Raw genomic sequence first — 27564 nt, forward strand, 5'->3', positions numbered from 1 at the left:
TAAAGTATTTGGCGTTGTCGCTGTTTATCCATTTTGATAATATACCACAATTTGGGGCTGAGAAAGAGCAAAATTTGCACCTATTACCCTTTCAGGTTGTTCTTCCACATACACACATCAGATTTGGGACTTCCCCCTTTTAGCTTCACTTGTATATTTCCTCATACCTGCAAGGAAAAAGCTTCCTGAGTTTTTGCCAATTTTGTAAGTCCTCATTACTCCTCCAATATACACTAATTAAGGCTTTCAATTTGGTTTTCATATCTTTTTGTACAATTCTTTCTTCATCAAGACTCTCTCTTTCTTCACCTATTGGAATAACTGTCCATTTCTTCTACTTGACGTCCTATATCTTCCTTATACTTGCACAAATATATATATATCTGTGTGTGTGTGTGTATATTCTTGTTTTGTATTCTAAGTTGGCACTGACATCTTCTTCTTTATATTTGGGTGATTTTCATATCTTGTACAGAAGGGAGATGGTGAGAGGAAAAACTCAGATGAGGCGTATAGAGAACGCGACAAGCAGGCAAGTCACTTTCTCAAAACGCAGAAATGGTTTGCTAAAAAAAGCATTTGAACTTTCAGTACTATGTGATGCTGAGGTTGGATTGGTTATCTTTTCTCCAAGAGGAAAGCTCTATGAATTTGCTAGCTCTAGGTACCACCATCTCTTTCTTACTTTTCTGTTGTTTTAATTATTTGTGTCAAGTAATTTTTCCCTTCAGATGTCCAACATCTTGATTGAGTTTAAGTCCTAATTATTTGTTTATAGTCATCAAGTGTGATTTTCTTGCTTCTTTTCATCAGATCTCATCTTTGTACCTAGAAAATCATTCATCCGAATTTATTTTATAAATGATATAGGTTTTCTTAGAGTTCTTTAATTATATGACTTACTGCTTAATTAAAATGACACTTTGAAATTCAAAATTATAAGGAAACTAATGACTTCTCATTTGTCAACATCTAATTCATGAAGAGATCCTTCCTAAGCATAATTTGCTTCTCCAAGCTAGGTACTGTCCATCTACCTAGCAACTTAACCCTAGTTAAGAGATTCCTGTTGAGAGTGTCATTTTATGATCATTCAAGATAAAGATCTATATTCAATTTTTCGTCCAAGTTTTGTTCACGTCATGCGATAATCAAAAAGGGAAATAATATCAACTTCTTAGGACCAAAGTTTTAATTTCCTTGAGTTTAACTTGTTCATCATGATAAGAAGACAACCCAAGGAAATGAGTACTAGAGTATATAAATCACGTTTGTAGTTACTTATTTTGGGTTTGTTATTTCAGTAGTTGAAGTAAAATTATGCCTCGTCATCCTATACGTGGTGTAAAATTTTAATATTTCGTTAAAAGTACAGTCGTCAGAGTCATTCTTTCCCGTAAACTTGATAAAATAAGCATTAATCAGTTGACAAAAAATAATAAATCGAGGGATGCTTCACTGACAAAGTTAAAAGGAAACTGAGTTTCTTGATTTGTTTAGTGTTGTAAAGAGGTATAATGTGAACTTCAAAGCAAAGTTTGGAGCCCGTTGTCAAGTTAGTAGTACTTGATTTCATGCTCACTGTCTTGCTTAGGAAGGCCATACTCTTGGGCTGTTTCCTTTGTAACAAACCTTGAGAATCTTTTGGGCAGATATGTACTAGTACCATCTGTTCTCAGAAAATGTTAGTACTCCTACTATGTTTGTCAATAAAATACTTTAACTTAAATAGATCGACATTAACCCTAAGTTAGATTTCTATCTATATGCAGTTATGCACAAAAGTCGATTTTTATATTAATAATTTTCAATTTAACTGCTATCCACTGAATGGTAAATGAATTCGTCTAGTGGAAACGGTACCTTCTCTTACCTTCTCTTACTCTTTACAACAACTTCTAAAAAAGGTCAAGGGGCATCTTCAACTAGACAAATGGCAAGTTCCTAGTATTAGAAGAAGATACGACAAAAGTAATTTCTTTGTAAGTTGAATTCACAGTTAGCAACGGAAGAGTTGTATAGGCTTCTCTCTTCCAACATATTTTGAAGATTGATTCATCAGTCTCGTCTCTTTTGGAGGTTAAGGTCCATGTCCTCCTTCATTTTGTAATTTTTTGCATGTTAATAGATATGGTAAGGGTCGAGCCTCTAACCCCAACACCAACTGCACAAGCCTTCGTAATGGCTTAATAAAAATAAATAAGAAAAGGTCACCTAAAAGGTAACGAGAACTGTCCATTAAAAGTAAGTTCAGTATCACTGAAAAATAAGGCAGGTTACCTGCTACGACAAGTTAAAATACATTAATAGTGTAGAAAATATTTGCACTTGCTGTGGATATAAGATAAATCCTTACTTGTTTACTGGATTTGTTTTCATTGTCTCATAAACTTAGAAATGGATGATATATGGACCACTACGGCAACTCATATTGTTCAATGCTGCTCCAAGTACTTTGAACACTTTGACAAAACCTAATGCTCAAACATTCTAGTACACTCTCTCCATAACCTAATGCACGAATATTCCAGCACATGACTCCTCTACTTCCAATTACACTTTCCTTAATGCCTTACTACGTGATTGATACATGTGTTGCAACTTAATTTAAACCATTGAATCCTTACCTATCATTGTTAAAGTTAATTTAATACTGAATTGTCCAATGATTCCATCTTTAGATTGGACACTTGCTACACAGTTCACAATGAAAATGGTTTTGAGGCTTCCTCGAAATTAAAAATTCTTCTATTTTGCTCCAAGCCTTAGTTCATGAGGCGATGATTGCCAAGATCATGTAAAAAGACCAATTACCTTTCCCACACACTTGGCCCTTTATATCTTTTTTTCTTTCCTATATATAGCTTTTCAGTATTTTCCCTACTGTTGATCCTTGGGGTTTTTCTTCCTCTTTCTTCATCCCCATCATTTTTGGAAGCAATACTTTAACTGAAACTTCTTTTTTGTTCCAAGTTTGTAATATTTTCGTATAGTATACTTGCATGAACCGGTTGACTTAATTTTCATGATGAATATAGAGATTTTAGATAGAGTATTAAAGTGCTTTCCTCATATATGATAACTAACCAATTCCCTTTACTTTAAAAAGTATAAATAGTAAAGTGTTGAATCCAATAACTTCATCAGGAAGTGACCACATCAACTTGAAGACACAATTTCATTGAGACGGAAGCAAGATATGAAAATCTAAGACAAATAAACACGTAAAAGGACATGATTCGGAATACTATTAAGAGATAATTTAGCCAAATTAGTGCGACCTGCCATGTTCAAAAGTTGGTCTTCCATTCAGCTAATTTTGTATTAAGATTATCAATAACTGAAAGTCCTTATGAGTTAGTCTCTTACTAAACATAGGGAAGCTCAAGTACTTACCAAACTCTTGACTTGCTTTGATAGATAGCGTGCTTGAGATGGCATTAATTCGCCTAATCATCCTTGCTTGTAGAGAAAATGATTTTAGACTTAGAAAAGCGAAATCATTGATGCTAGCGTGTTGAAATTAGTGAGGGTGCTCATTACAGTGTCAGTTTTCCTAGTTAGCCTTGTTGGTATGTGTGAACAAAGTCGTATATGAAAACTGGAAAGGAAAAAGATTCTACTTATAAGGGATTTGTTACTCTTAATGGTGTGAGGCATGATGGGGAAAACCGTGCAGGCTTGGTCCAAAATGAACAATATCACACCATGTTAAGAGTATCTTTGGGCCGTTTTTCTCCAACAACTGGTATCAAATACCAAATACATCAACCTCACCATCATTTAACTTTCCAAAGTTACTTGAAGTATAAGAAGAAAAGTATTCCTTCTTTGACATGACATAAGAAGTGACACCTGAATCCACAAACCAGCTAGTCTCATCATGAACAAAATTAAAGACATCTTCATCGTGGGAAAAAAGAATATTATCATCAACAACAGTAGCAACACGATTTTCATTGTCGCCATCTTTCTTTTGTTGTCTCATTTCTCTCTTAAGCTTGAAATAGAACTTCTTAATGTGCCCCTTTTTGTTACAATGATCACATGTAACATTTTTGTACCCGGACCTCGACTTACTTCTACTTTTGCCTCTGTCATTCTGGCCTCTGAAGTTGCTTCTCCCCCTGTCTTCAGTAACCAAAACGTCGGAGTGTGAATCTGAAGAAGACGAAGTTTGGGATCTTTTCCTCATCTCTTCATTTAAGATACCACTCTTAGCATATTCCATAGTTACAACACTACTGGAAGCAAAATTAGTCAAAGAAACCCAGAAGAGTTTTCCGAGAGTCGGGTAAAGTATTCAACAACTAGAGTCCCTATATTTCTTCATCAAATCTTACACCCCATTCCAGACAGCTGGTCTAGGATACCCTGAAAATTATTTATATGATTAGAAATAGAAATGCCCTCTTTGTATTGAATATTCATCAATTGTTTCAGCAGGAACAACTTATTATTGCTAGTCTTCAAAGCGTAAAGTGTCTCGCATTTTTCCCACAAACTTCTAGCTTGTGTCTCATTCGCAATATGATTTCAAACATTATCTTCAACCAATTGTGTAATATAACCACAAACCTGTAAATGCTCACACAGATAAATGCATTTTCTTGATAAATAGAAGTCTTTCATCTTGCCTTTTCAAATGTAATAATTACTGCCATTTAAACATTTCATCTTGCTCATATTTGCCTCTATCATTCAAATAGACAATCAACACAATCAAATATAATCACAAGCTCTGGTACTAGTTGTTGGACTATATTAGCCCAAATATATGTTTAACATGGTGTGATATTGTCCGCTTTAGGCCAAGCCTGCACGTTTTTTTCCAAATAGGCCTCACACCATTTAGAGTATACAACTCTTTATAAGTAGCTTATTTTAATTTTTTACTTTTCATGTAGGATTTTGTTCACACACACCTAACAAGCCTTGCCATTAGGATTAAGTCATATGCGAAGAATAGATAGGATAACATTGACCATGATTTTTCAGTTTTTATAGGATCCCATTTCTAGTAGAAGAGATGTCACTAAAAATATTTCTTGAGAGAAACTCCATACAGATAATGATTGGAATTTTTTTATTGTTGCATTTGTCATCAACTTTCAGTTATTGATTGATACACTTCTCACAATTATCTTTCATTAACTTTTCTTTAGAGCATTTCTCTCCAATTTTTAGAAAAAAAGTTTCTTCTTTGTTGTGACATATTTGCATGCTCCTTTTTAAACCTACAATCTTTGTTACTTATGTCCAGATCTTTTACAAATAAAACACTTTGCATATACCACAAGGTGAACACTTCTCTTTTTTGGTTGATTTCCCCGGCATCAGAGAATTCCAGGAATTTTCTCTATTTGAAGTTGGAGATAGCCGAGTATTCTCACAGAGAAGTCTTGCTATAGTTTGCCCAAAGCGACTTCGCAACAAAGACCTTTTCACTTATTTTCTCATCTCTAGTTGTCCACCTTTTTTTTTGCAAAGCGTATTAAATTTCATTAACAGAAATTTTAGAGATCTTTGAAATTCTAAGTGAAAATGTTTTACACACAAACGTCTCTGAGCAAACATAATATCAATTTAAAAGATACTATTACCTTCACTCATAAGCTCATACATCTCGGCACAAACATAAATCACAACAGAGAAAATGGGTAGTAGCACAACTCCTATTTATAATAATACAAAACTTATTTTAAGTAGAAAATAAAAATCCTACGGAAAAGGGCCTAAAATGCCCATTTACTATATGAAATAGGACATACTAGCCTTCCGTTAAAAGTTGGTATCTATTCTGCCCTTGTCGTCAACAAATGTGCTCGTATATGCCCTCCATCACTAACGGGAGACTCATAAAGCCACGTGAAATATATGTGAGGGCAAATTAGACCTAGTTCAAATTGTACAGGGGCATATATGAGTCAGTTATAATAATCATTTCTCAAACACTTCACAATTCCATATCAGTTTACTTAGACACCTATTTGACAACACCAAACTAATTATCATAGCAAATAAACTCAGTCATAGACACAATAAATGAACAACAATGACTTCATTAAATCCTTGTACAAAAACATAATGCTTCATTACATAATAAAAGACAATAATTAAGCCACAATAACACTAAAATTATAAATTATTTCCCACTGATCCAAAGAACATAATAAAACATCCCAATATCACACACATGAAAATCCACATCTTCTTCCGAAATTTAGCATCAAGCACAACTGAGTACTCTAAATGTCATGACCCAAAATCTCATCCGTCGTGATGGCACCTATCTTAATACTAGGCAAGCCGACAATCCCAATAAACCACCATATCTTATAAGTTTGAAAACATAATATCTAAATTTAGCGAAAGAAAAACTCACAAATACATATATAAACACTCCCAAAACCGGGTGTTACTGAGTACATGAGCATCTAATATGAATACAAGTCTGAAAAATACGGTCCATAATAGTCTGAGACCAAATGCAGTAAATAAGGAGATAGGAAAGGAGGGGCAAGGTCTGCGAAACACGACAGCTACCTCTGAATCTTCGAAAAATCAACTGTGCTAGAGAATCAACACCCGCTATGTCCGAAAATACCTGGATCTATACACGAAGCGCAAGGTGTAGTATGAGTACAATCAACTCAGCAAGTAACAATAATAACTAAGGAATTGAAGATAATGACGAGCTACACAGTTATAGTTCATTTTCAATAATTCCAACAGAGAATAGATATGCTTTTAAATCCAGCAGTTTAAGTCAAATCAATTTATACAGTTCAAGTTCATATAATTTGGATATAAAATCTTTCAGAGAGTTTCACAATGATGACAGATAGCAACTAAGTGCAACGACAAATGAAAGCAAGTACAGCCTCTCAGGCAACAGTCACTCAACTCGTCACAATAACTCAATCATTCGGCTCTCAGCCCTCAGCACTCACACTCAATGGGAACCTGCGCTCGCTCGGGGTATACAAACTTCGGAGGGGCTCCTACAGCCCAAGCGCTATAATCTGCACGGACAACTCACGTGCCATAATATAAATATCTGGATCCGTACGGCCAACTCACGTGCTATAGTATAATATAAGGATCCGCACGCCAACTCACGTGCTGCACGGCCAACTCACATGTTGCACGGCCAACTCACGTTCTATAGTATAATATAAGGATCCGCACGGCTAACTCACGTGCTATAGTATAATTTAAGGATCCGCACGGCCAACTCACGTGCTGCACGACCAACTCAGTCATAAAGCTCTCCAGTCTCTCGGGCTCTCCACAATCATAAAATCAGCCCAAACAACAATGATATGATACATCAATAATGAAATGAACAATAGAGACTGAGATAAAATAATCAAGTAAGTTGTGACCGAGTACAAAATAACAATTTAAGCAGATAATTCACATGTACACGACCTCTGCGAGTCCCAACAATACCAACATATAGCCTAACATGATTTCTAGCATAACTTATAGTCAAGTTTCCACAACACATAGAGAGCACATAACTATCAACAAGTTATTGAGCTTTACAGTTTCCATAGGACGGACCAAGTCACAATCCCACGGGACGGACCAAGTCACAATCCCCTCGGTGCACGCCTACACCCCCACACGCCCGTCACCTAGCATGTGCGTCACCTCCAAAATAATCACATGACACCAAAATTCGGGATTTCATACTCTCAGGACCAGATTTAAAATTGTTACTTACCTTAGAGTGTGAAATTCTTTACTCTACTATGCCCTTGCCTCGCAAATAGGCCTCTGAATGCCTCGAATCTAGTCACAATTAATTCATTTCGGTCAATAAAATTCATTGGAATTAATTCCATAAGAAAATGCTAATTTTTCATAAAAAATCGCCCGTGGAGCCCACATCTCGGAACCCGACAAAAGTTACAAAATCTGACAAGCCATTCAATTACGAGTTCAACCATACTAATTTCACTCAAATCCGACTCTGAATCGGTGTTCAAATCCCAAAAATTTATTTTATGAAATTTCTATAATTTTCCACAAATTTCCATCTCAAAGTACTGATTACATGATGAAAACAATGATATATTCATGTATGTTAGCCAAATCTGAGTTAGAATTACTTACCCCGATGAATTTCTTGAAAACTCACGAAAAATCGTCTCAAACCGAGCTTCCAAGGTCCAAAAATAAAATAATGACCTAAGTCTCGGTTATATAGTACATTCTCTGAACTCACTATGTGCGGTCCGCACAATTTCAAGTGTGGCCGCACATCCCAGCTCCTGCGGTCGCACAAAAATTGTGCGGTCCGCACTTCGCAGCCTCTCCACTACCAGGCTTCAGTAAATTAGCCATAACTTTCTCTACAGATGTCTAAATGATACTTATTCACCTTTCTGGAAACTAGACACGAAGAGCTATAATTTTTGTTTTTGAATCATCTCAAAATTCTTTGTAGATCAAAAGATATAAGCTTCTGAAGTCGGACCGGCGAATCTGCAGAACTCCCTGGAGTGCGGCCGCAGACAGAATTGTGCGGTCCGCACTCCTCCTCCCAGGTCCACATTTTTCACCCCAAAATGTGCGGTCCACACCCCCAAAAGTGCCAGAAGAATATCAAAGTGCCGAAATGCCCGGACTCGCTCAAAACTCACCTCGAAACTCATCCGGAACCTCCCAGACACAAACCATATATGAATTTCAATCATAAAACATGCTACGGACCTTCTCGTGTACTCAAAACACTGAAAAGAGATTGTCTTGACCTGATATTGACCATGGCCAAACTCCCAAATTTTTTAACTTTACTAATCTCTCAACCAATGATCAAAAAATACACCCAAGCCCCTCGGGACCTCAACCAAATATACCAACACGTTCCATAACATAACACGGACCTACTCGAGGCCTCAAATCACATCAAATAACATCAAAACATCGAATCTCACCTCAAATCAAAATCTATGTCTTGTGCCGAAACACATCAAATCAATCCGGAATGATTTCAAATTTTGCACACAAGTCATAAATTACATAACGAAGCTATTCAAATTTCCAAAAATGGATTTCGACCCCGATATCAAAATGTCAACTCCCCGGTCAAACTTTCAAAATTTAACTTTCGGCATTTCAAGCTTAATTCCACTATGGATGTCTAAATAATTTTTCGGACACGCTCCTAAGTCCAAAATAACCATATGGAGCTATTGGAATCATCAGAATTAAATTTCTAGGTCGTTTACACATAAGTTAATAACCGGTCAACTATTTCAACTTAAGCTTCAAACATGAAAATTCATTCTTCCAAGCTAACTACGAAATACCTTAAAACTACAACCGATAATTTACACAAGTCATAATACATCGTAGGAAGTTATTCAAGACTTCAAATAGTTGAAAGGAGCATAAATGCTCAAAACGACCGGTCGGGTCATTACACTAAATCAGTCACTTTCTTCATTAGAACATTTTTTTCCAATTCCAAGGCTTCTATTCCTCCATGATCGATAAACATCATAATATTCTCAAGATCAAATTTTCCTTTGGAGAGTATTTCTTTCACGGATTAGAGCTTCTTTTTCCTTCTTTAAACTGCATATGAGATTTGAAACTCTAGGAGGTAGCTCTTTATCTTGCCATTCCCAATAGGAATATTTTTCGTCCTAAAAATAAAAAATAAAAAAAATAAATTTACAAGCAAATCGGGATAATTAAAAGAACCCATCAAAAAATTTACTTACCTCATGCTTCGGGCACTTGAAAAAACTTGTCCCAGCATTTAAAGGAGTCCATGCTATGAAATAATTGGCAGCAAGTCCGCAATGACACCTCCTATTCGACCCCTTTAAGCTACTAGAACATTCTGACATTGTCTTTTATTATGATTCGACCCCTTTGAACTACTAGGATTTAATGAAGTCATTGCCGTTCATTTGAATGTTTGTGTCTATGACTTAGTTTATTTGCTGTGATAATTAGTTTGGTGTTGTCAAATAGGTGTTTAAGTAAACTGATATGGAGTTGTGAAGTATTTGAGAAATGACTATTATAACTGACTCATATATGCCCCTGTACAATTCGAACTAGGTCTAACTTGTCCTCACATATATTCCACGTGGCTTTATGAGTCTCCCGTTAGTGATGGAGGGTATATACGAGCCCATTTATTGACAGCGAGGGCATAATAGAGACCAACTTTTAACGGAGAGCTGTCATATTCTATTTCATATAGTAAAGGGGCATTTTAGGCCGTTTTCCGAAAATCCTAAGACTACAAAACCTATCTAGATATTACTTAAGAAAAACTAATCAATACCAAATCCTGAATAATTCAGATTTCTCAACTCCAATTTTAAATTAGTCTTCAACAAAAGTTCAAGTGACTTGTATTAATCGATTTCCAAACTTGCATAGTAATGAAAAATATCTTCAAAAGTAACCTGACCACTCATGTGGCGTTTTAAGATGTATGAATAAAGAAACAAATAGATACTAATATAGTTAATGGTACAAAATGTTACACCTTTTCCTCGTAGAGTGTGTAAGAATTTTCGAATAGTCACCTTTACGTCGGCTTGGAAAGCCATGTGTAATTACCAAATTGTGTAATTACACAATTTGATAATTAGTAATTAAATAACCTGTTTGTTTGAGAAAATATAATTATAGTTAAATAAACTTTTTTCAGATTAACCTATCAAAATATATTAAATAATATGTTAGATGATTATATATTTATAATAATATCATAAAAATAGTAAGTATCTTTCAAATAAATAATATTATTACTTAAATTAATTAATTCAAATTTCAGAAACGATTTAAGTTCTTACTAACTCATTAATGTGTGACAAAAAATGTATATATAAGAAAAGCTAAATATTATTTATAATTAGATATTTAAATTGTAATTTTTAAAAATAAAAGCATTAGATAATTATAAATTGATAACTAATATCAGAAAGAATTATCAGTATCTTGATTATCTTTCAAATAAATAATATTTTAGCTTAAAATAATTAATATAGTTTTCAATTATGAATTAAAGTTTTTACCAACTTAAATGAGTAAAATATTAAATTCATAATTTGTTGTACTTTTTAATTACAACAACTACAACAAACCCAGTGTAATCCCATAAGTGAGTCTGGTGAGTGTACTTTTTAAATAACAAACGGATAAATATGAGTTTAGGGGGTATTTTTTAAATAATTATTTCATACTAATGAGTAGAAAACAAAGCTAGTAAAATACGAAATTATGTTTAACAACTAAGAAAATAAAGAAAATAATAAAGGAAGAGAGGTTGCGAAATTATATGGAAGCACACCTTAAGTAACACGTTTGAAGGTTAAGAAATGAGAGTAAGAGAAATAAAAAAGAAATATTATAAAAAGAATAGTACTTAATATATTCAAAAAATAAAAATAAAAAAAGATCAGAAGAGTTACATTACCTTACCACTATTTCTCACATTTCTTTTGAGAATTGGAGAGTGTAATTACAATCTTTCAATTACACCCAATTTCACGGTGATCAAGTAATTACTTGGCCAAATAAACATGCTAAACTTTGTAATTACACCCAATTAGACCCAAATCAAATTCCTAGGTGGTTTTCAAAATAGGAACTTAATTTGGATCCAAATTAAAAATCATGTAAACATAGTTGCTCCTGGCCAGAGTTCTAAAAAACGCGGGCGTGAAACAAAGTGCTTTATCTGATGTGGGGCGATGCCTTAGCCTCGAAGCACTATGCTTTAAGCTTATGGATCTTTAATTTTTTAAATTTTATATATTACTATTATAAAAATATATATTAAAAAGATAAAATTACACAAAGTTATAGAAATTTGAAGAAAAGATAGAAGAAGTGAAATGTATATAGAACTAGTTCATCTTAAAATGCAAATTTGAATAAGCAATTGACTAATAGCCTGTTTGGCCAAGCTGAAAAAATCAGCTTATTTTGAGAAGTATTTTTTCAAAAAGTACTTTTGAAAAAAGTACTTTTGGAGAGAAGTAGTTTGTGTTTGGCTACTCATTCTGAAAAATACTTTTGAGCAATAATTTGTGTGTGGCCAAGTTTTTCAGAAAGTGATTTTAAGTATCAAATTACGAATAAAGACGTGAATAAATTTAAATATTTAATATTATAAGTAAATAAATAATCTAATTTTTTTTATTACATGCGATAATTAAATCTTTTCATTTTATTTAAGTAAAATATGAAAATAAAATTTAAAAGTACTTAATTCTTTTGATATAAGTTAAATATATTAAAAAACATTCAACAAATATAAAAATATTCATCTCTAAAGTCACTATATATTAGAAAACTATCCTAAAAATAATAAGAAATATTTATACATTAATATCCTAAGTATTAGGTTTAACGGTTATTTTGGTATACACTATATTTTGTTAAGGGTATTCTTGGTAAGAAGAAAAGTTAAAAATGCTTATGTTTCTGCTTTTGGAAGGAAGTTACTTTTTAATTTCTGCTTCTCAGAAACTTCCCAAAAATACTTTTTTCCTCCAAAAAGCTTGGCCAAACACCTGAAGTTAGGAAAAAAAAGTTCTTTTGGGAAAAAAATACTTTTGACCTCTTGAAAAGTTTGGCCAAACAGGCTATAAAAAACTAATCAAAACTGTTTCATGACAAAAGCTAATGAGACTTTGGAAAAAAAAATTGAGTATAAATTTATAAACTAAAGTGAAATAGCAAAATAACTTGAAAAGAAAGAAAAAAAAGAAGAAACCATCAGAAACGTTGAACCAGAGCAAATCATGAAGGATGATGCGTTTTGATTTTATAGTATTGCAAATTGATAATTATTTCCTTTGTGCGGTAGAAGACAAAGAGAAAGAGTAAAAATTAGGGCTAGGAATAAAAATCTTTTGACTTTTAACTATTTAAGATTTTTAGAATGTAATAATTATTTGACTTTAGTGTTTTTGTGGTATTAAATTAAGGACTCATTTAGCTTTTAATTCTATTTTGGAAAGGTTTCTCGGCTTATGCCATAAAATAAAAACTTGCCCAACATCTAGGCGTACGCCTAGGAAATGAGCCTTATGTCTTGTGATACTTTCGCCTGCGGATAGCCCCGGTGCATATTTACTATGCCTCGTCCAGGGTTTGCCACGGGATTGATTCAAAAACGCCTTTTAAAATACTACTCCTGACATATCAGCGCAAATGCTATAATTTGTCCAAACTAGCTGATTCCGCAGCACATAGAGAGCACATAAACTGTTGAGGTTGGCCCTAAATCATATGAGAACTAGAAAGTATATCAGTCTAGATCATAGTTTAGTTTATGTCTTTGCTTTTTACCTGTGTCAATAAAAAATATCAAGATTTTTTTCCACAAATAGGGAATTTACTCAGCATTTCTTGAACTATATTGGAGCTTTACAAAGTGGCAGAATATCTCCATACATGGATGCAGTCGTTTATTCATATGACTGTTGAATTGCTAGTCGATGAAAGTTTATTTTTGTTTTCGTTTTAACGATTGTTACTAAAGTTACTTATCAATGTAAAAAGCTTGACGTTTTGAGCAGATCATATGTTTGCTAATTCTAGTTTGGATATTTGAATATCCAAATTCTTTTATTTTTCAGAGTTCCAAATATATCCATTGACTAAGAAGTTTTCTGTATTTTATAAAAGACTATCTAATGAATGTTTTGGGCTTGGACTTATAAGGAGGAGTTCCATATCAGAGTATTCTCATTAAGCTTTTCCACATTTCAAAAGGATTTTGAAAGTTGAAACATAATTTTTATTTTTAAGTGAGAATGGATCCCAGTCCAAGTGGGATTCGGTAACATCAATCAAATATACCTGCATGAATCCCAGTCCAAATAGGATTGGGTAAACATCAATCGGATATTTATATTTGCAAGCCCCAAACCCTTTTCGGTTGGCAATAATTGATTGATGGAACCCAAATTCCGTTAGCCCGCCAATTTCAAACTATAGTGCGATTTTCTTCTCCTGCGATATCAACCTTAAAAGATGGGATGGGGTCTGAATTAAGGAAGTGGGTTTCAGACAAATTAATGTCTCACAGCCCACAGTTGTTACTTGTGTTCTTAATCTTTCTAAGCAAGCTTCATCAGCTGCTGATCTAAAAAATCAGCTTGTTGATATGGGAAAGTCTTCCTCCGACGAAATACGGGTGTTTGCTCAAGAAATTTTTGCTAGAGTTGAGCGTATAACGACATGGCCAAATCTTTATTTACAACAAGAAAAGGAGGCTGCAATGTTGGCGAGGAAGCAAAAGACCTGCACACTTTTAGAGGCTGATGATGTTGACAATAATGTTGGTGAGGGAAGTAGTTCTATGCCCTCTCAGACTAGGAAAGAGGATACCCGTAAAAAGATATTCAGGAGGAGGGTTGAGACTCATGAAGACGAGGTAGTTAGGAATGTGGATGGTGAAAGGCACGTCAGAAGTAAACTTTTTCTGATTTAATACAACACCATCAGGTAAGACAGTAACCTCAATTCCCAAAAAATATGAAGAAAACCCAAGTCTTTGATCTTAAATTCAGAGTCTAGAGTCTAGAAATTATTTTAAAACTGAAATCTCATGCAAATCATCACCAATGAAGATGATATCATCAACATAAACAACCAGGATGACTAGATGACTAGGAGACCCTTTGATGAAAAAAGACTAATCATTGAGTGAATGATGAAAACCTTTAGAATAAAGGGCTTGAGATAATTTGGCATACCATTGCCTCGAAGCTTGTCTGAGCCCATAAAGAGACTTTTTCAACTTGCAAGCCAAAGAGGCAGAAGAAAAAGATGAAACAGAAAGGCCAGGAGGTAGTTTCATATAGACCTCTTCATCCAACTCACCTTGAAGAAATGCATTATTAACATAAAGTTGAAATAAATACCAATTTTTCTTAATAGCAACAACAATCAAACACTTGACAATAGACATCTTCACTACTGGAGAAAATGTCTCATTGAAATCCACCCCCTCAACCTGTGTGTCCCATTTAATGACAAGTCTAGCCTTGTATCTTTCTACTTTACCATTAGCTTTGTATTTAATTTTATAGACCCATTTGCACCCAATAGGCTTCTTACCTTGGGGTAATTCAATAATATCCCAAGTGTTATTAGCTTCTAGAGCTTCAAACTCTTTTCTCATAGCATCCTGCCAAGCTAATGTCTCATTGAAATCCACCCCCTCAACCTGTGTGTCCCCTTTAATGACAAGCCTAGCCTTGTATCTTTCTACTTTACCATTAGCTTTGTATTTAATTTTATAGACCCATTTGCACCCAATAGGCTTCTTACCTTGGGGTAATTCAATAATATCCCAAGTGTTATTAGCTTCTAGAGCTTCAAACTCTTTTCTCATAGCATCCTGCCAAGCTGGAATAGGGGCTGCATGAGAATAAGTATATGACTCAAACTCTACAGGTTGGATAGCAGAACAGGAAAGAGAACTAGGCAGTTTATAAATGTAATCCTTCAGATAAAAGGGATGAGTGTATGTTCTATCAGATTTTCTAAGTAGGGCAACAGAGGTGGTAGAAGAAGAAGTAGAAGGGACAAAGTCAAAGAAAGCATCAGTAATGAGAGGAGAAGGTGAAGGATGGTTGTCAGTAGGAGTTGAAGGGGTGGTAGCAGCAGGAGGTAGAACTGGTTCAGACCAATAAGGTGGAACAAAAAGTGAAGTAGTTGACAATGAGTCCTTTGACATAACTGGAAGGGAAAAATCTGAAGAGAAAGGAAATAGTTGTTCATGAAAAATGACATCTCTAGAGACAAAACACTGCTTTGACTGAAGGTTATACAACTCATAACCTTTCTTTGCAAAAGGATAGCCAAGAAAAACATATGGGATAGCTCTAGGTTTCAATTTGTCTCTTTGATGAATTGGAACAGTGGCAAAACAGAGGTAGCCAAAAGTTCTCAAGTGTGAATAGCTAGGTGTCTTTCCAAATAACAACTCATAATGTGATTTATTCTATAGTAACCTAGAGAGAAGTCTGTTAATGATGTATGTGGCTGTGATGAGACAATCTCCCCCAAATCTGATTGGTACTTTGGATTGAAAAAGTAAGGCCCTGGAGTCTTCTAGGAGGGTTCTATGTTTCCTCTCCACCACACTATTTTGTTGAGGTGTGTATGGACAGCTAGTTTGATGGATGATTCCATTTTCAGAAAAGAAGGAAACTGCAACATTGCTATTTCTCAATTCTAGAGCATTATTAGACCTTATGCTTTGAATGGTAACATGAAATTGAGTTTGAACCATCAATACAAAGGCCTTTAGGAGAGGAAAGGCATTACTTTTGGACCCCATTAGATAAGTCCAAGTGCATCTAGAGAAATCAACAATGGTAAGGAAATATTTTGAGTCTGAATATGTAGAAGTGTGATATGGTCCCCAAGTGTCAACATGAAAAAGTTGGAAAGGCTTAGAACTATGAATAGAACTATCAGAAAATGGTAATCTAGTTTGTCTAGCCATAGGACAAATAGTACATGGAAAAGACTGTGTAGAGAAAATATCAGAGAAAATTTCAGAAATAATTTTCATTTTAATAAAAGGAACATGTGCAAGTCTATGATGCCAAACAATATCCATTTTATTCATAGCAGCTTTATTACAAGAAGGGGAAACAGTATTTATAGTACAAGGAAGATGATCAGAAATAGACAGAGATGACAAGCTGCTGCAGGCAGTTGACAAAGTAACCTGAGGCTGAGAGGGTTTTTTCCATACAAATTTTTACAACCCACTGTCCAGTTTACCAAGATCCAGAGGTTTCTTCAGAGAAGGACCTTATATGAGACATGAAAATCTAGTAAACTGAATTATACAATCAAATTGGTCTGTGAGTTTGTGTACAGATATGAGATTGTGCTTAAAGGAAGGTAGATAAAGGACATTGTAAAGAATTATAGAATCAGTCAAAACAAAAGAGTCTGTATAAGTAACTTTTACTTTATAACCATTTGGAAGAGACACTAAGAAAGGAATAGTAAAGGTGTGATATTAATGAGATATTCTTTATTAGCAGTCATATGGTCAGAAGCACCAGAGTCAGTTATCCAAGTTAAGGAATCAGATTGGTTTAGCAAAATAGAGTTGAAACCATATACTACATTCTTAGGCAATAGAGTACCAGCAAAGTTGGCAGAACTCATGATATTGAGTTGAGGTGCAGGATCAGAGACATGAGATTGCTTGCTGCAACAAGGAGAGCAGTTGAGAGTATTGCTGCTTTGTTAACCCAGGCACCATAGAAACATTTTCAGCAACAGACACAATAGAGGTTTGATTGAAAGACGTGCACTCAGAAGCAGAGAAATCAGAGTCTGTCACCATATTAGCAGCTACCTTTCTACCCTTTGTAAACTTAAAGTTACCAGAAAAGCCATGAAGCTTGTAATACTTATCAATTAAGTGCCCAGGCTTCTTGCAATACTTACAGAAGAGATTAAAGGCCCTGAACTGACTATCAAAGTTCACTCTTTGAGTAAACTGTCTCTGCTTCCCCTGGAATTGCATATTCAGTTGGGGTTGAGTAGTTTTATTAAGGGAATTCACATTGAAGGAGGCGGCTTCAGAGGTAAATTGAGGAGGTGGGTTGACTTGTCTTTGCTTTTCATCTTGAAGAAAAATGTTAGACATTATCAAGGGATGGTAGAGGTTGCATCATCAACATATTGTTTCTCACACCAACATAAACCTCATTCAATCCCATGAGGAACTGATGAACTTTGTCCTCCTCTTTCTCCTTTTGGAGACCCTTTTTAGCAGCACAATTGCAAGAATTCGCATAGGTGCTGCACATTACTCCCAATTCATCCTAGATTCTCTTAAGTTTGGTAAAATATGAAGCAATATCAAGGGATCTTTGATAGGTAGAGGCAAGTTCCCTTTTTAGTTCAAAAACTTTGGTCCTATTTACACTACCATACCTATTATTTAATTGTTTCCATATACTTTTTGCTGTCTCAGTGTATTGAACACTTTCAGCTATATCTAGTGAAAACGAGCTTGTTAACCAAATATATCACCATATTATTACAACCGTCCCATTGTTTATAATCAGTGGAAGTTGGAGCAGGTTTAGGACACAAACCATCAATAAATACAATTTTGTTCCTAGCAAACAACGACACTATCATACTTCATTTCCAACCTCCAAACCCACTCCTCGAAAATGGCACAGGGACCAAGGACACACCAAGTACATCAGACGACAAAAGGAATAGAGGAGATGTAGGGTTAGGAGTGTACGCGGAAGAAGTCATGGTTACAACAATTAACTTACCAACAAACACTTTAGATTAAAATCAGAATCCAACATATGCAAAAGAGAGGTGAAAATACCGGTTTTCTTCGCAACCTGAAGAAGTAAAGCCTTGATATAGTAGAGCAGCTGCAAGAAGTAATGAAAAACGAGGAAACCCTAGCTCCGAGAGAAATCGACGAAACTCTAGCTTCAACAAAATAGAAATCTCAGCCTCCAATCAACACCAGAAAGTTTCAGTACAATCTGCACCGCAAAATAGAATCAGTCGCAAAGGAACATAGTGTATTTGCCGGAAAATCACAAAAGAATAACGAAGCTCCGACGAAGATGAATCCTTATGAAAATTAGGTGAAATCAGGCAGGGGTAACACCGCTCGACGTAGATGAGCAAAATCTAACGGATTCCCCGCTCTGATACCATGAAGAAAATAAATCAGAAAGGGAAGCTCGTTAATGGAGGTTAGGGCTTTCTAGAGAGTTCATTAGAGAGAACAAACGAAGAGAGAATGCAAAACAATCGGCCAAACCTTAACAGATGTGGCCTCTTCTATTTATATCTTGTTTATACAATGTAAAATGGCTAACCACTAAAATGAGTAACTACTATGCTATATTAACAAAGAATGGCTTATTAATAACAAAAGGGCTAAACATAAATAGTGGGGCCAACTTAAGCCAAATTTAAGTATGCGGCTTTGGGCCTGAAGTGGTGCAAGCTGGTGCCCAACAAAGAAGAACGTAGAGGAACTCAAAGACGATATAGAAGATGAGCAATACTTGTTTGACAAAGTGAAGTTGACAGAAGTAGAGCAAAGTTAACTGAGATATAAGCAAAAAGTATATGAACAAGTTAAAGAAGCAATCAGAAGATACTGATGTCATGGGCGAATATAAAATGCCTGATGCCTATGGTGTTGAAGGTGGTGAAAATCAAAAAAAGAGATTTTCAGTTGCAAAGCTGCGTTACAGGGATCCAGATGCTGCTCAAAATATGAGCTCTTTCGCGGAACAAGAAGCATGGGAAGAACATCAGATTACGAAGGCAACACTTACATTTGGATCGAAAAATAGAATCCCAAGATCTGAGGACTATCAATTTGCGTTTGAAGATCAAATTGAGTTCATAGAAGCAACAGTAATGGATGGTGTTAATGTTGAACAGGAGCCTCCCATTGAGTCAAGAGAAAAATCTACGGCTAAATTGGCATTAGAAAAACTTCAGGAGGACAGGAAGATTCTGCCCATTTACCCCTACAGGGATGATTTGCTCAAAGATGTTAATGATCATCAAGTTCTTGTTATTGTCGGAGAAACGGGTTCCGGAAAAACTACCCAGATTCCGCAGTATCTACACGAGGCGGGATATACCAAGTGTGGGAAGATTGGATGTACTCAACCTCGCCGAGTTGCTGCAATGAGTGTTGCTGCACGTGTTTCTGATGAATTGGGAGTCAAACTTGGTCACGAGGTTGGCTACTCTATTCGTTTTGAAGACTGCACTTCTGAAACAACGATTCTGAAATACATGACTGGTGGGATGTTGCTACGGGAATTCGTTGGAGAACCTGATCTAGCAAGCTATAGTGTAACCATGCTCGACGAGGCTCACGAAAGAACACTATCAACTGACATTTTGTTTGGGTTGGTTAAGGATATTGCTCGATTTCGGCCTGACTTAAAGTTGCTTATATCAAGTGCGACACTAGATCCAGAGAAGTTCAGTGATTATTTTGACTGTGCTTCAATTTTTAAAATTCCTGGAAGGCGGTTTCCAGTCGATATACACTACACGAAAGCACCAGAGGCGGATTACTTGAATGCAGCATTAGTCACTGCTCTTCAGATCCATGTAACTCAACCACCTGGTGATGGTGATATCATAATCTTTTTGACTGGGCAGGAGGAGATGCGAGTTGCTCAAATCCAGTAGGAATATCAGGAATAGTAGGATCTAGTAGGAGTTTGCCTTGGAATGCAGTGAGTGAAACAGCAGACGGAGATTATTAAGCACCGGATAAAGGGTTTGGGGACAAAATTCCTGAGCTGATAATTTGCACAATATATGCAAACCTGCCAACTGAATTACAAGCCAAGATATTTCAGCCCACTCCTGAAGGGGCTCGCAAGGTTGTCCTAGCTACAAATATTGCTGAAACATCATAGACGATTGATGGGATCAAATATGTTATTGATCCAGAATTTTCTAAGATGAAGTCTTACAACCCTCGGACGGGAATGGAGTCATTAATGGTCACTCCTATATCGAAGGCCTCTGCAAACCAGCGAGCTGGACGATCTGGAAGAACAGGTCCTGGAAAGTGCTTTCGATTATGCACTGCATATAACTACATGAATGATTTGGAAGATAACACAGTCCCTGAAATACAAAGGACCAACCTTGCAAATGTGGTGCTTTGTCTCAAGAGCCTTGGGATTATTAACTTGGTGAATTTTGACTTCATGGATCCCCCACCGGAAGAAGCTATACTTAAAGCGCTGGAACTGCTCTTTGCCCTTGGTGCCCTTAATAAGCTTGGCGAGTTAACAAAAATAGGTAGAAGAATGGCCGAGTTTCCCCTAGATCCCATGCTATCCAAGATGATTGTTGCGTCTGACAAGTACAAGTGCTCTGATGAAATAATAAGTATTGCTGCAATGCTTTCTGTGGGGAATTCAATATTCTATCGTCCAAAGGACAAACAAGTCCATGCAGATGAATTTTCTTTTGGGCAACATGGGAGATCATATCACTCTGCTAAATGTTTACAATTCTTGGAAGGAAACAAACTTTTCCACGGAGTGGTGCTACGCAAACTACATTCAGGTTAGAAGCATGAAGAGAGCTAGGGATATCTGAGATCAATTGGAAGGCCGGCAAGAAAGAGTGGAAATTGAGTTGACTTCAAATGTTAATGACTGGGATGCTATGAAGAAGTCTATAGCATCAGGATTTTTTCCCCACAAAGCAAGACTACAAAAAAACAGATTTTATCGAACTGTTAAACATCCGCAGACAGTTTACATTCACCCCAGATCTGGTTTAGCGCAGGGGCTTCCTAGATGGGTTGTCTACCACGAGCTGGTCCTGACGACTAAGGAGTACATTCGGCAGATTACTGAACTGAAACCAGAATAGAATGGCTTGTAGAAATAGCTCCTCGCTACTATCAGTTGAAAGATGTTGAAGACTCCAGCTCAAAGAAAATGCCTCGCGGAAGTGGCCGTGCATAGTGACGTATGCTCGGATTTGGAAATTTGCCCATTATACTGCCTGGGGGGAGGATTCTGCTATTTGAAGAAGCCCATAGACATTAACTGAGACAATTAGATAGCTGTATATAGGATTTTGTAGATTCTTCATTTTATTGGATTTTTGTAGATTTACGGCTGTAATTCTTTGTACATGCCTCTTTCTGATGCATTATATTGTAGGTCAGCACGAGGAAGTGCAACTGTCTAATTAATGAACTGCGAAAAAAAGAAAAAAGTTCCAGTGAGTCTTGTGTTAAACACTGGTATTTTAATACATGTTTGCCCACACTCCAAAGTCTTATGTACTAGATAAATTGCCACAGCTGAATGATCACATAGAGGTCTATTCTTATGCAATTTGCCTGTGGGTTCAACTACCTGAGGAGTCCAAGAGTTGCTTATGTTCTTATTAGAATAGTTGTCACTCAAAATTCTTTATGCTATTCGCCTGTGGGTATATTTATCAAAAGAAAGAAAAAGGGAGTAATAGGGAGAATTTGGCAGCACGCAGGAGATAATAGAGCGATATAAGAGGCATAATAAAGACAAAGTTCAACCTGAAAACCATGTTGGGGAACAGAATCTGCAGGTAATGCCTTGGATTTATGCCTCCTCCTTAGGGTGAATTGACAAGCAATTAGTTTCTTGCAAAAAATGGAAAAACCGGTTTAATGTAGCTTACACAATAATGCAGCATATGCAGCATGAGGCAGCAAGTTTGATGAAGAAGATAGAGCTCCTTGAAGAATCTAAAAGGTTCAATCAAACCCCACTCCAAAAGTTGTTGCATTGTCATTTCATTGTCATTTCTCTCCCTTTCCTAGTAAGTTTGAAAGTCTTCTAAAACAAATGGAATTTGCATCAGGAAACTCTTAGGAGAAGGTCTGCAGTCCTGTACCCTTGGAGAACTACAACAGATAGAAAAACAGTTGGAGCGGAGTGTCAGTACCATCCGAGCACGAAAGGTTTCTTCATAAAAGTCCAAGAAATGATCTGTTCTTATGAAGTTTTGGGAACTTATCATTTAATTTACTTTGCTTGTTCTTTTCAGATTCAAGTTTTTAAGGAACAAATTGAACGACTAAAAGAAAAGGTAACACCACAGTTATTAATTTATTTTGAGCTGCAATTCCCATGAAGGTACACAATAAGTGTTTTCATGCATAATGCAATCATTCAAACAGTGAATTCAAGATAACTCGGATTGCAAAGTCGAAACAACTTACATATGGGCATAACTTCGCTGCATGTCAATGTCTCTGTCCGTCAGTTAACTGTTTTACTAGTTTATTTAATTCTTTCCTGTCTAACAAATCCAGGAGAAAATCCTTGCTTCTGAAAATGCAATACTGAGGGAGAAGGTATATTTTTCTTTTCCTTAGCCTCAAACCTTAGTTTAAGTCTTCTTTTTTCAACTCTTCGACTCTATAGTTCATAGTTGAGTATAAAATCATAATAAAGGAAAGTAGTAATTCTCTCGCGTCTTTTTTTAGTTTGGTGGCCTTCAACGGAGACAAGGATCAACTGGAGAAAAGGAAGGGGAAGCTCTTTGTACAGAGAGTAGCGAAAAATCAGATGTGGAGACTGAATTGTTCATTGGACCACCCGAGTGCAGAATAAGGCGTCCCTTACAGAATTGATAGGTGAAAAATCTTTGGACTATCTGCAGTTCCAGGGTATAAAATCAATTGTGAAAATAGTATATTAGTATTCATGCTAAATAATTGTGCATTTTTGAGCAAGCAACTAATAAGATGTATGTCTCTTAGGCGCAGCTGATGCACTTTTGGTCAATTCCTTTGATTTGTACCAGTTTAGCTGCTTCCATATTTGTGGGACAACTATACAACTCAACAATATTCTAATCACTGTTTATGTCAGGAAAATCTTAAGCAACATGGATATTGACTTTCTTGCTTGGCTCTTGTTCATTTGCTAGTGTATCTCTTGCCTCAAAACCATATAAATCAGAGAACTTTCTGACAATGGGGAGGTTAGTTTTATCCCCTTCTGCGATCTGAATCGTAGACCTTTATTTGTATGGTGCTTCATGTTGCGATCCAACAGTTGCATTATTAGTTTTATATATGGGATAGAAGTCCTGAAAACACAAAGCTTTTGTGTTCTTGAAGATCAAAACGAGTTTGCATAATAAAAATTACTTATAGCATGTGTTAACATCTAGTATCAAATGTTACCACAAGCTGTGCAAATAAAACGAGGAGTGAGGATAAACATATGAAAAAAACAATTTCTGGATAATTTTGCCGAGGACCAGACTTAGATCATCTCCTATGGAGTTTCAAAAATAGACCTCTATGTGATCATTCAGCTGTGGCACCATCCAAAATTTTAAGCACATCTTCTTTTGTAGAAAGAGTAGGAATAGCTCCTTTTTGTGTTACAGTAATAGTTCCACATCCATTTGCAAAGAATAGGGCTTTCTTTAATTTCTTCTCTTCTGGCAGCCAAAATTCAAAGACAATTTAAAGCTTGCCCCATAAATACAACTTTATGGCTTAAAGTTGGTTACACAATGTTCAGTATAGTGAACTATTAAAAATTATACCTATGAATCTGAGGCCGAGGCGTTTAGAACTCCACCAACTCATGCATCATCTGCCCCTGTGGTGTCGACAGCCTCAAGTTTAACTCTACCTACTCTTCTGTGAAACTCTTGCAAAAATTTATCTTCCCTGCCAAGATGAATACAACAACAACAAACCCAGTAGTTTCCCACAAGTGGGGTCTGGGAAGGGTAATATGTACGCAGCCTTATCCCTACTCCTGGAAGGGCAGAGAGACTGTTTCCGATAGACCCTCGGCTAGAGAACGACTGAAAAAGAAAAGATAATTGCAACAAGTAGGAATAATAGCAAGATAAAATAAGATCGAATCCAAGAATGCAGTCAAACTCTAGGTAGTAATAGCCATCTATGAATAAAAGATACCATACTAACACTAATGCTAGCTGTTAGTTTACAGATATGTATAATGTAGTCTTGTCGGGTCTAGTCACTGTGAGATAATTTAATTTACCAACCAGCCGCATATAGCTTGCAGGATCGCTAAGCGGCTCCCCCTGTCCTGGCAGAAGTTTGGAATTCGGATCCATCGGAGTGTCAACAAGTCTGCAACCTATCATCCCTGTCTCCTCAAGAATGTCTAAACCATATTTTCTTTGAGAAATAACAATACCTGAGCTAGACTGAGCAACCCCAATACCTAAATCTTCGCATATTATAATTTGTGATAACAATATCAGAAGTGATGCTCTTAAAGTGTTACTGATTTTATACCCAAGTTGCAAATATTATAACCCTAACGTTGGTGTAGTATCTGCAGCCCTCTCCCCCTTCATTTACCATCAAAAGCTTAAGATTCTGGTTGAAAAGTTTAGTTATCACAACATTGTCATCAAATGCATTTTCACCATCAGTTAACAAAGTGATTTCGTCCTTGCTTGTCTGCTATTTCCATGCAAGCACAAGATACAGGACTTTTACTGCAAAAGCATTGATTTAAATTGTTTGTATGCCGCATTTACCTTTGATTATGTATGCCAGCTTGCTCCCAAGTGCTCATGATGCCTTTCCAAGCAGCCTCTGCTGATGGCCATAAATGCAAATCTTAGATTGGGGTCGTAACAAAGAATGCAATCTGCTTTCTTTGCAATCTCCACGGCAGCAAGATTTTTGCCTGCTTTCGCTGCCTTAAGTGGAGCAGAGCATATTTGCTCTCTTATCAGCTCACACCACTATAAGCATCCCGATCAACCCAGTTGAAAGAGGGCTATCTCACCAATTGAATCGATACCTCTCGTCTATGAAAAACGCACTAGGACATCTTTCGTACAATTAGTTTTCAGCCTAGAGAAAGCTAAGTTTATTTACCTTCTGAATGAGATATTTGGCTAGCTCTGCTTCAGTAACGAGCATTTCAGCACTTGGAAAAATGAACTCACTCTCACCATCTGATCTTAAGTTGACAGGAGGCCAAGGCTGTCCTTGCCTTGGGATCAAAACAGATACCTGAATTATTAACACGGTTCTCTTTTAAGTCATCAGCTAGCATATAAGTTATGACCAAACTGATCTTCACCTACCTGAAACAATGATGAAATCTTTCCAATTATCCTGGCAAAAATTTGAGAAAAGCTCTCGAATTAGCAAACGAGAGAACCAAGAAAACTGATTAAGCAAGACCACCATAATGGTTAGTTATTACAGCAGTCCTTAGACAACAAATAAAAGTGTCCTATCTTTAACAATATAAGCTTCAAGACGAGACAAATTTTGGGTTTAAGCTTCTTAGAGCTTAAAAGAGGGTGAATGGGAAATAGAGGGAAAAAATGAAATTTTGATTTTCCCTCCTTGACAAAGGGATATTGTCCCATATTGGAGGAGGAAAAGACTTTTGATGAGTATATATACAATTGCACTTCTTCTAACTCTTAAAGAGTTAAGAAGAAGGCAAGCCTCGCGCTGTCGTCATCGCACGACTTCGACGGATTCAGATTCGGTCAAATGATTGATTGATTAATTTTTTGGACCAAATTTATTTATTAATATTAAGATTAACGTAATATTCTTTTAATCCAAATTAGCCGTTCTTGTAACGGTAAATTAATTTTCCTCCGCGTTTTGATTTCCCGTTTTATTTTGCGTAAATAGCCACTTACGTAATGGCCGTTTTATGCGAACAGTCATAACAGATATTCTGAAGAGTTGCATCTCTTCGTTTAAACTCAACATGTTGGCCATAAATAGCAGACTATTCCCTCAGATTTTCCTTACGAAAATTCTGATTTCTCCTTCTTCTTTCTGCATTGTTTTAACAGAAAAGAAAGTAGTAAGTGTGATTTACTACTATTCTTTACGTTCGTTGTCACTACGGTTTGAAGTACCGCTACACTAGTGAGGTTATCCGTTCTATCATGAGAGAAAATAATTCTGTTCTTCAGTGAGCTCGAATTAATTCTTTTCTTCTGCATTTCTGGTTTTACATTGTTTCCATTTTTTGAATATATTTTCAAATACAAAATACTAACAAACTTAAGGAACTTAAATATTTTTTTCCGTATTCATCTTATATTCTGTTTCTGGGAGACTAAATCCTAGTGATTTCTACTCTCAGTTTGGAGACTAAAATATTTGGATTTTCTACTCCTTGGTTGACATTACGAGATTAAAATCTTTATGATTTTCTACCTGTTCTGTATTCGGTTTGAAGAAATAAAATCTTCACCGTGGTATTTAATCTGTTTATGTTAAAGTTATTTGGTTTGAAGATTTTAAATACTTCACCGTTAATTAATTTTGTTTCTGTTTTGTTGTTAACAGAAATGACAGAAACAGTAACACACGTGGTTGGCTCTACGAGCAATGTTGCTACTTCCAGTCATTCTGTGCCACCACCGGCTCCGGCGGAAAAGCCCGAAATTTTTTTCGAGATTGATTTCAAACATTGGCAACAAAAGATGTTCTTCTATTTGACTACTTTGAGTCTATAGGAGTTCATCAAGGAGGACGTTCCGCTTCTGCCGTAATCAACTCCTGATAATCCATGTTTTATTATGACTGAGGCATGGAAACACTCAGATTCTTTGTGCAAGAATTATATTTTTAGCGGACTGGAGGATGATCTTTACAACGTCTATAGTAATGCAGAAACTTCTAAAAAACTATGGGATGCATTGAAAAAGAAGTATAAAACCGAGGATGCCGGTTTGAAGAAGTTTGTTGCAACCATGTTTTTGGACTATAAGATGGTAGACAGCAAGGCTTTCATTACCCAAGTTCAAGAGCTGCAAGTTATAATTCATGATCTCCTTGCTGAAGGTATAATCCGAATTAATGCTTTTGTTGAAAGTATTAATTTTGTTACTAATTAAGAATTTTTCATTAAAGGTTTGGTCATCAATGAGGCATTTCAAGTTGCAGTAATGATTGAGAAGTTGCCTCTTTTATGGAGGGACTTTAAGAACTACTTGAAACACAAGCGCAAG

General features: G+C 36.0%; 2 protein-coding genes and 1 pseudogene across 3 annotated transcripts; 2 read left to right on the forward strand and 1 right to left on the reverse strand.

Annotated features, from left to right (window-relative positions):
- Positions 1 to 23453, forward strand: LOC107821034 (MADS-box protein SOC1-like). 2 transcript variants are annotated; one of them, XM_016647426.2, is made up of 9 exons: positions 1 to 204; positions 476 to 664; positions 22062 to 22146; positions 22252 to 22313; positions 22423 to 22522; positions 22609 to 22650; positions 22877 to 22918; positions 23051 to 23233; positions 23327 to 23453. In XM_016647426.2, exons 2-8 carry the CDS (start codon positions 483 to 485, stop codon positions 23195 to 23197), a joined length of 660 nt encoding a protein of 219 aa, XP_016502912.1. In that variant the 5' UTR covers positions 1 to 204; positions 476 to 482; the 3' UTR covers positions 23198 to 23233; positions 23327 to 23453. The 2 variants fall into 2 exon arrangements, with proteins under 2 accessions (XP_016502912.1, XP_016502911.1); XM_016647425.2 differs by having other exon boundaries at positions 23051 to 23453.
- Positions 14687 to 21802, forward strand: LOC107821030 (pre-mRNA-splicing factor ATP-dependent RNA helicase DEAH1-like; annotated as a pseudogene).
- Positions 23454 to 24165: 712 nt separating the features above from the next.
- LOC107821032 (putative fructokinase-7) lies at positions 24166 to 26961 on the reverse strand. Its single transcript, XM_075239241.1, has 4 exons — positions 26923 to 26961; positions 25451 to 25588; positions 25121 to 25314; positions 24166 to 24253 (listed from the first exon to the last, which is right to left on the reverse strand). The coding sequence occupies exons 1-4, from the start codon at positions 26959 to 26961 to the stop codon at positions 24166 to 24168; spliced, it is 459 nt and encodes a 152-aa protein (XP_075095342.1).
- Positions 26962 to 27564: the final 603 nt, after the last annotated feature.

This window comes from Nicotiana tabacum, chromosome 19 (genome assembly GCF_000715075.1).
Source record: "Nicotiana tabacum cultivar K326 chromosome 19, ASM71507v2, whole genome shotgun sequence".
Classification (NCBI taxonomy): Eukaryota; Viridiplantae; Streptophyta; class Magnoliopsida; order Solanales; family Solanaceae; genus Nicotiana; species Nicotiana tabacum.

What these genes read in the sequence shown, in the direction of transcription:
- LOC107821032 (XM_075239241.1), bottom strand. Translation starts at nt 26,961, where the DNA reads ATGACTGGAAGTAGCAACATTGCTCGTAGAGCCAACCAC. An exon ending in CCAAATATCTCATTCAGAAG is followed by an intron (nt 25,315 to 25,450) that starts GTAAATAAACTT and finishes GGATGCTTATAG; the next exon opens with TGGTGTGAGCTGATAAGAGA. An exon ending in GAGCACTTGGGAGCAAGCTG is followed by an intron (nt 24,254 to 25,120) that starts GCATACATAATC and finishes TCATCTTGGCAG; the next exon opens with GGAAGATAAATTTTTGCAAG.
- LOC107821034 (XM_016647425.2), top strand. Translation starts at nt 483, where the DNA reads ATGGTGAGAGGAAAAACTCAGATGAGGCGTATAGAGAACGCGACAAGC. An exon ending in TATGAATTTGCTAGCTCTAG is followed by an intron (nt 665 to 22,061) that starts GTACCACCATCT and finishes AGAATTTGGCAG; the next exon opens with CACGCAGGAGATAATAGAGC. An exon ending in GTACCATCCGAGCACGAAAG is followed by an intron (nt 22,523 to 22,608) that starts GTTTCTTCATAA and finishes TGTTCTTTTCAG; the next exon opens with ATTCAAGTTTTTAAGGAACA.